Source organism: Benincasa hispida, chromosome 10 (genome assembly GCF_027475165.1).
Source record: "Benincasa hispida cultivar pf3 chromosome 10, pf3_genome.v1.1, whole genome shotgun sequence".
NCBI classification, from domain to species: domain Eukaryota; kingdom Viridiplantae; phylum Streptophyta; class Magnoliopsida; order Cucurbitales; family Cucurbitaceae; genus Benincasa; species Benincasa hispida.
This window is the reverse complement of record NC_143487.1, coordinates 18,927,360-18,936,668: the sequence shown is the minus strand read 5'-3', so window position 1 is coordinate 18,936,668 and position 9,309 is coordinate 18,927,360. Positions and strand designations below refer to the sequence as shown.

The 9,309-nt window shown below is 28.1% G+C and overlaps 1 protein-coding gene across 1 annotated transcript; it reads right to left on the bottom strand.

Moving 5' to 3' along the window:
* Positions 1 to 6,396: 6,396 nt before the first annotated feature.
* Positions 6,397 to 8,126, bottom strand: LOC120089245 (transcription factor JUNGBRUNNEN 1-like). Its single transcript, XM_039046668.2, has 3 exons — positions 7,847 to 8,126; positions 7,256 to 7,557; positions 6,397 to 7,143 (listed from the first exon to the last, which is right to left on the bottom strand). The coding sequence occupies exons 1-3, from the start codon at positions 8,034 to 8,036 to the stop codon at positions 6,685 to 6,687; spliced, it is 951 nt and encodes a 316-aa protein (XP_038902596.1). The 5' UTR covers positions 8,037 to 8,126; the 3' UTR covers positions 6,397 to 6,684.
* Between the last annotated feature and the right edge of the window lie 1,183 nt (positions 8,127 to 9,309).

The following is a 9,309-nucleotide window of genomic DNA, read 5'->3' as shown; positions in this document are numbered from 1 at the left end:
GAATTCTAAAAACAAAAACAACCTTTTAAAAGTTATTTTTTTAGTTCTCAAAATTTGGTTTGGTTTTTTAAACCATTGATGAAAAGTAGATAACAAAAGAAGAAATTTGGAGGTGAAAGTAGTGGTTATAGACTTAATTTTTAAAAACAAAATGGTTACCAAACGAGGCTTTCATTTTTTGTTTTTGGTTTTTAAAAATTAAGGCTATTTCCTCCCCCATTTCTTACAATAATTTGCATTCTTCTTAAGTATAATGGTTGAATTCTTAGTCAAACTCTAAAAATAAAAACAAATTTTTAAGGTCCCGTTTGGTAATTAGTTGGTTTTTTTTTAAAAAAAATTAAACCTAATTTATCCACATTTATTACAATGATTTACATCTTTCTTAGGTACAATGGTTGAATTTTTAGCCAAATTTCAAAAACAAAAACAAAATTTTGAAAGCTACTTTTTTAGTTCTCAAAATTTGGCTTGATTTTTAATTTAAACCATTGGTGAAAAATAGATAACAAAAGAAGAAATTTGGAGGTGGATGTAGTGTGTCCATATGCTTAATTTTCAAAAACAAAAATAAAAAACAAAATAGTTATCAAACGGGACCTAAAAGTTACTATTTTTTAGTTTTCAAATTTTGGCTTGATTTTATGAACTATTGGTAAAAAATAGATAATAGAAGAAGAAATTTAGAGACAAAAGTAAAATCTATAAACTTAATTTTCTAAAATCAAAAAATTAAAAACGAAATAATTATCGGACCTAAATTTTACTGTTGGATAATTATCCTAATATCTAACTAACTATACCCTAAAATGCTTGCATGTTAATAATTATATTTAGCTTCTAGGGGTTGTAGTCAAATTATAAAGCAAACCAATAATTAAATTATGGCGACTAATTAAGATATGGTAAAAGTTCAAGAAAAACCATAAAAGATTTTCAGAATCTTTGTTGAGATTTTCTTTTTCTGTCTTTTGACGAACCTATAAGCTTGAAATACGAACAACATTTGAATTTTGAAGGAAAATAATAATAAATCAAATTAGAGATTTAATAATTTCCAATTAAAAATCTAATTTATTAGGAGTGGATAATCTACGATGAGATAAGCATTACATCATATGAATTCAACAACAATCAAAGGGGGAAGCACCTTTTATTTTTCCAAAAAAAAAGAGTAATTGAATTCGCATAAATGACACGAGAAAATTTCATTTTGCCAAGTCAAAGATAATCCAAACATATATTGACGAGACCACTTTTAAAGTTGTTTTGAATTTATATTATATGGTTTTAGTTATAATACTATAATTTTAAGTGACATGATAAGTTTTGACGATACCACACAATAACCTATCAAAGTCATAAGCCCCCAAATGTCATCAATTTTTTAATTTAATTAAGAATTGACCGGACCCAAGTGTTAATACAATTCTAAAAAACTTATTTGATAATTATATTAATAATTTGAGTTGCAACCCAATTCCAAAAGAATTTTTAATATAAATCATGCTTTTTTTTTTTTTTTTTCCGAAACATATATAATTCCCTGTCATTTGATCATATTAAAATGCAAATCTAGCTCAACACTTTATATTTAGTAGGTTGCAAAAACAAAGTCCTAAAATTTTAGTTCAAAATCAATAATATTATTACAAATATTATAAATAGGCGTTAAATATTCCTACTTAAAAATCCATTTCAAAATTCTACCCAATTTTTCATATTATCCAATTTTCATAATTTTAATTATTTTATTTAATTATTTATTTATTATATTATATTTTCTTTATATTCATGTTGTTGCTCCTAAATTTCACAATAAATATCATATTGTTATTTTATCTGGAGACATAACAGGGACTTGTGGATGAAAGAAAGCACTCCTTTTTTAGATATTATTTTCTTAAGGGCTAAATATATGTTTTTAGTAAATAATATTTAAGAGTTTTTTAAACAAGAATATTGATCTGTCGTATATTATCTTTTTAAAAGTTTTATGGATAAATTATTAGGAAGAAGTTTAGATTTGGTGGACCAGAGCAAGCCTAAGGTTTTGTTTGAGATTGCATTTACAGAGGTAAAAAGCAATTGTAATATAATCTTAACCGTTTACAGTGTCTTGTAAATCATGTTATTCGTTAATAATTTATTTAAAATCACTTCTCAAATTGCTCTTACGTTTAAAATCATCTCCATCTACTAGTTTTTAAATTTAGCTTCATTAAAAATTTGTCATCTCCTCTCTAACTAATCTTTTTTAAAATGTATAAATTTATTCTTCAGGAACTAATTTAGTATAGATCGAGTGATCTTGAGCCCTTTCAACTTTATGCTTTATAATATACATATATAAATTGATATATTATTAAGACTACTAGCTAGTTAAGTGGTAAATTTACTTTTTAACCTTTTCTAGATCTTGGTTTAAGCTCCACTCATTAAATTTATTTTTACTAAATTATATAAAATCTCCGTCAACAAAATTTCTAGATCCACCACTACTTCCATATCTTTTTCTCATGTCTATTACAAAATTAACATTGATTTAATTTTTTAGTAATAAAATTTTGTTTATCAAATAATTTAGGTGGTAATAAATTTTTTAATTTTAAGCATATAAATTTTTAAATTAATTATGTTTTAATTGATATAAAATATTAATATAAAGTAATTTAAATAATATGTTTACTTTAGTCATTATGGCTAAATCATAGTAATTCAGTAATAATTTATCAAATATCATAACATATATATTTTTTCAAATTTAAAATTTACCAAATATTATTTACTTCATGTCACAACTAATTTTTTTTTCAAAATATTACTGTCGACTAATTTTAAAGTTTCAACAATTCCAAATTAAGCCTAAAGCAATATTAGCTTCTCAAAGATGAGGTGGTCTACCATAAAAGTTTTCAATTAAATCAGTAATTGCCACAACACATCAAAATTAAAAAATTAAAAAGTAATTATTTAACTCAAAATTAATTTTAAATACATGAGGATGTAATTGAAACGTTTAAAAATTCGAAATTCTCCCTTTAAATTTCATTTTTCAAGAAATTTTTTTAAGATAAAATTTCAATCTAATGACTATTAACACACCTCAATTAACGACTATTAACACACCTCAATTAATTTCACGGGATTGTTTCTACTCAACTAAATTTTAATTAAAAAATAATAATAAAATGGATATTTTATATGGCACATCTCTCAAGTAATAAGTTAAAGTGGAGGGTGCCTCTAGTCAAATTATATAAAAACAAAAAGAAGCCTATGGCAGAGGGCATTAGAAAATCAGCCTGGTCTATCAAAATCAAATTTCAGACTTGCCTCTGGTCAATAATTCCTTGGTCATAAGTCAGGGTCAAAATATGAGGTGTGTTATATATATTCCAATATCCTAATTTTAGTAAACATAATAAAAAAAAATTATACCTAAAAAATGCAACCCAAAATAAATCTCACATAAATTCAAAAATTGAGAAAAAAAAAAGTCACTTTTCAATAATTAAAACAATTTCACCTCCAATGATTAAAAAAATATAATAACAAAGTCTTTTTCAGTACAGAAATAAAAAAGGTGCAACATTAAGACTTTCCAAGTAGTCACCCAACTTAGTATTATTTTCGTCCAAATACGTTTAGCTAAGGAGTTCTAATGAAATCTAACGTATTTAATGCTGGTATGATCGCACCTAATAATAAAGTTTTAAAGACAAAATATCATACTATTGCAATTGAATTTTTAAATCTAAAAATAGAAAGCATGTATAAGTTATAACTAATATTAATTACAAATTCAATATTGAAGAAGATTCATATGTTTTTTTTTCTTCTTTTTTTGAGGAACAAAATGTGTGATATTTAAGGTCTAAGGACAGGCAATTTGTAGAGTATGGAATGTATTATATGGATAATGACCCGATCCACAGTTTCAGGAATATGTGATAGATTAGATTATATGGATAATGACCCAACTCTTACAAATACAGATTTTAGAATACTATATTGTAATTGGACGGCAGGCTTAGATTGTTTTTTAAATCAAACCAACATTAGCCGAATTATGTCGGGAAAATGTTCAGATTCATGAAACATAGTCCAATAAATTAACGTTAATTTAATTTAGGAAAAAAAATAAATATAAAAATGTAATTGTTTGTTTTGTTTTGTTATCTGGTCTTAATTAATCAGTCTTTCAATCGTTTGAATGAAATCCAAAGATGTTAGAGAGTGTATATCAATTATCAATGAATGAACTTTGGACCTTAAGTTGTAAAAAATCTTCGACTACTATAAAAAACAAACAGAAAAATAATTGAAAAATTAAAAGAAAATAATAAAATAGAAAACACAAGAGTTTACGTGGAAAACTTCAACACCTCAGAAAATCACAACCCATATAAAGGAAATTCATTGTGTGAAAAATTGTTACAATCATACATAATAATTCTCTCATCGATCTCAGTTAAGACCACCCTTTCAAAGCTTTTGTACTACTTAATACCATTAATCCCACTGTTGGAATGTCTTAAATATGTTATTTGACACGACCAATTACAAGGTAGCTAAAACACTATTATTTACTTTTTGATGCTAGGATTTAGAGAAGTGTGTCATATTAAACTCTCTAACCGTAGAGATGCCTCTAATCTGTAATCCGAATGATTCTTTTTAACAATAAACTATTCTTCCTCTGCCCATGGACGTAATTAACATACTATTAACGAACCATGTAAATCTCTATGTCAATTCTCTATGATTTACACTTTTCTGCTTATCTTTATTTGTTGATTCCATAAGACCCATTCTAAACTTTTTTTAACAAGATACTAGAGGCAATGTGATCAGTAGGTACACCTGACATCTCAACTAGGTTGATGCATCCTTAGCACCTCATCATACCCAAGCACCCTCTTCTCGAGGACCAAATAGGTTGTAGTATGCTCCAATTCATCAAACGGTGAGAGTTGATCTCGCGACCTTATCCTTGGCCAAGGCCAAGCTCGAGCAAGTCAATTTGGTCTCGAGCACCCTCAACATCCTTAACAACCACTCTAAATGAGTGAATATACATAAGAAAATTTAACTAGACCTAGCATACACAAACTTAAATTATTTCTAATTCGGACAATTTGAAACTAAAGTAATAGACTCTTATAATTTTATTGTGTTTGAAGTCCATCATTTTCTCGAACCTTTTCGATGTGGGGATATTGTACTCATTATTGTGGAGTGTGTTTTGTAGTTTGGTTGAATGAGAAAGGGAACATCTTGAATTGTTTATACATTTTGCAAATGAAGACAACAACTAGAAGTCACAAGAAAAGGATTAGATTGAGTACTCTGAAATTAGAATATTTCAACTTTTGAATAAATATAACTTGTAATTGCACAATGATTAGGTACAAGGTTATAAATTAAGATATATATGAATAAAGGATGATGTGTTAAGTTTCCTTAAAGTCATTTTTAATTAAGAAAAGATCCCTTTTTATTTTCATTTCTTTGCAAGTCAATGTAGTTTTGTTATGAATGTGTGTTAATTCCTACTTCATTCGAGGCGAAATGCTTAAAAATATTTCCGACTATATATTCAAAGGTAGAGGTATGTGTTGGTATATTCTGAGACATCTCTATCAATTTTCAGCTTCGTAAAAACTAGGCAATTCAAGTCGGTTTATGGCTAAATCTAAATTAATTTTTTAATTATTCAAAAAATATATATTGAAGTCAGAAACCGAAAATTGAAAAATTTAGGTTTGTTTTCGAGGCAGAAAACCACACTGAATCAAGTTTTCACAACTAAAAAAGAAAAGAAAAAAAAATATCTTTTTGAAATTTCTTTGTTTCTAGAAATTAGCTAAAAAGTCAATCGTATATATAGAAAATATGAATTTTTTTATTAAAAAATTGTGAAAAAAGAACCATAATTTTCAAAAACCAAAAATAAAAAATAAAATGATTACTAAAATAAGATTTAAGTATTTTCATAATCATATAGCAGATCGGTTGGTCTCTCGGAACTAAACATATATTTTCAAGAATGGTAGGGTTTCTTATAGTTTTGGATTGTTTTCCATGTGTGTGTGGGGGCAATTGCTATTTATATTCTACGAATTTCCATTATAGAAATTTTCTTTGTTCTTCCCGTGGTTTTTGTTTTGTACGTAGAATCAAATCACTAACACAAAACAATAATCAGTTATGTTTAAGCTCTTCCAATTTGTCTGTCCCATCTATAATAATATTTTCAATTATTCATCAACATAACCCTTAATCCGCCCAATTGGTCGGCATCTCATCCTTAATCAACACATTAAAACCAATAATCAACTCATAAGCTCAATCTTAAAGAGAGACAATGCTCTTCAATAGACCAATTAAAAGAACAATAAAATGTAAAACATCTCATCCAAAACCTAATTAAATAACTAAAAACTCCAAATTGAGCAAAAAAAACACAACCAAAACTCAAAATTAATCCTGCCACGATGTAACTAACAATTTTATATCGTTGGATGCATATTTGAGAAAAAAAAATCTGTAAAAATACCTCCAAATTAAATTTGTATCTCGTAGTCATCAAGAGGTACATACAGATTTTCAAATTCACATCCAACGGCTTCGTATAGAGACAACTTTCCCGCTATGTGTTATTTACAAACAATATTAAAATCAAGGGTTATTAACAAAATTAGGATCAAAAGCAAACTCCACAATGGATCTAAGTTCTTCCCAATCATGGTCACTAGATCCAAAAAAATCAGTCCCATTCTCATCAAAATTCGAGAATCCCGATGAAGCTGGAGATTGGTTTACAGACAAGGATATTACTTCAGCTGCTTCACTATTCTTCTTCTTCTTCTTCATTGTAAACTCCTCCCATTGTTTTCTTTCATCACAAGTTAAAAATGGCTTCTTCTCTGATTCAAACCCATTATACGAATTCGAGCTAAAACTTATATAAGTTGCTCTTTCATCTAATCCGTCATAGGTTGATTGATCATGATCCACAATATTATTGCATGTTTTTGTGATCTTCGTCATTTCTCGGTTGCTTCCTGGAATTTCTTTCCAATTATATTTTCTGCACATAACATTTCGTTTGAATATCCGACATAACGTCCAAATCTCCTGTATTGATAAAAGAAATAAACGATTCATTATTTAACATACATGATGTATGTATATGTATTACTGTAACCTGTCGGTTTAAGCTTTTATACGGTTTTTATTTTTTGCTTACCGCTTCTTGATCGATTTTGGCGAAGTGGGAATTGGAACAAGGGATTGGAGGGAGGCGAAATTCATGCATCATCCATTCAGTTTTGACTCCTCTCCCTGCACTTCCCTTGTAAAAAACTAGGGTTTTCTTTAGGCCAATGCAATGATTTCCTTCCCCTTCTTGTGAATAAATTGGCTTGTCAATACCAGTTGCCTTCCAAAACCCTGCCCCTGTTACCCTATTAGGTCTCACACTGTTCTTGTACTTTCTTCCTCTTTTCACGAACACGTAGCATTCTTTCTCTCCCGTCGCCCCACCACCATCTGCAGATTTTCAATAACCACAATATATCAGCTTAAACTTTAATACAATATCATTTTATCTCAAAACCAATTAATAATGAGAGAAGTAACCTAATAATCAACACAAACAACAGTAGAAATCTCTCTCTGTTACTCACCAGCCTAGAAACTTCATTCCTAACAGGTGAGCAACGAGAGAAGTTTCTCTACCTACTCTCATTCAACAAGAAGTATTGTTACTTTTAGGGTCAAACGTGAGAGGAATGTTAAAAATGTTGATATAAAGCTCTAAATTTAGTCAATAACTTACATGGAAGATCCCAAGGGTTGTGTCGATAGATATCGATTTGTTTGATGAGTTCAAGAGTAACCGACTTCTTCTCGACCTTCCGACGAAGATAATAATCGACAAGCTCTTCGTCGGTGGGATGGAAGCGGAACCCAGGAAGTGGGAATTGGTAATCATCCATATCAAAGTCTTGAGGAGTAGTGGTAGCCATGATGATCAAGAAGAAGAAAATGGTATGAAAGAGTTGGTTGTTTGAGAGATGAATGTTATGGGGTTATTAATTATTTGTGAGTTGGGAAGAAGCAGAAGGTTGGGGGTTAGGTTTATATAGTGATAAAGATTCATTATAAATAAAGGGGAGAGAGTCAAGTCTTTGGCATTGACTGAGAGAGCAAAGGATGATAGATTAGATATATGTGAAGAAGAATCTCAAACAAGACTGGTTCTTTAAAGCTTACCATCTAAGACTATTTTAAATTAAGAAAAAAAGAATAAATAATAATATACACAGAATAATAGGGCCATAAATTTGTCATTATGCAATTGTTTGCATTTGCATGGTCTTTCATCTAACCATATCTTTCGTTTTGTATATGTGGATTATTATATATCACTTTTTTTTTTTAATTTTTTATAAAGAATATCCATGTATGTATATATTAATGTTTTATGTACTTTACAATTATTAACTCCTATGGTGAAAGAGATTAGTCCTGATTAATTCTAAATCATATGGTTAATTTTGTAGTAAAATATAATGTACAACAAGTTTTTTTCTTCCATATTTGAATGTGTAAAGGAAAATTTCTAAGATGATATGAACTTATGCACCGAAACATCTCAACGAAGATGATATAAAAATTGATACGATTTTCCAAATATATACTTTTTTTTTTAAAGAAAAAGAAAAGCTATATTATATAAAAGAAAAAGAAAATTACTACCCTTTTAACTTTTTATAAATGTTTCAAACTACGGTGAAATGTTACTATTTTTCTTATTTTTGAACGGTCAAAAGTAACCATATCACTTTGAAAAGAATATGAATATTTTTTTTAGAAGTACATCAATAATTTTTTTTTTTAATTTGGCAGAAAAAATGTATGCTATCTAAGTTGATTTTTTTTAATCTATATTTATGTTAATTTATAGAGGTATACAAAATATAATGTATTGGGCACACCTTGTTTTTTGAGATTTGACTGAGTTTGAATAGATCCCTTCTCCCATTCAACTCTCCAGGTCCACATTAGCTATTATTGATAACACAATGGGCTTTTGTGATAATAAGATATACACCTAAGTAATTAATTGCAGAATTATCACATGATATAAAATATTTACAAAAATGGCAAAAAGATAAAACTCATAAATGATTTTTTTTCTAAGTTCTTTTCTTGAAAAATACTTTATCAAGAAACTCATATATTAGCTATATATCTTATGATATGGATGTTGGAATGCATGGAATTAGTTTGTTGGTG

What these genes read in the sequence shown, in the direction of transcription:
- LOC120089245 (XM_039046668.2), bottom strand. Translation starts at nt 8,036, where the DNA reads ATGGCTACCACTACTCCTCAAGACTTTGATATGGATGATTACCAATTC. An exon ending in CAACCCTTGGGATCTTCCAT is followed by an intron (nt 7,558 to 7,846) that starts GTAAGTTATTGA and finishes GAAAATCTGCAG; the next exon opens with ATGGTGGTGGGGCGACGGGA. An exon ending in CCAAAATCGATCAAGAAGCG is followed by an intron (nt 7,144 to 7,255) that starts GTAAGCAAAAAA and finishes TTATCAATACAG; the next exon opens with GAGATTTGGACGTTATGTCG.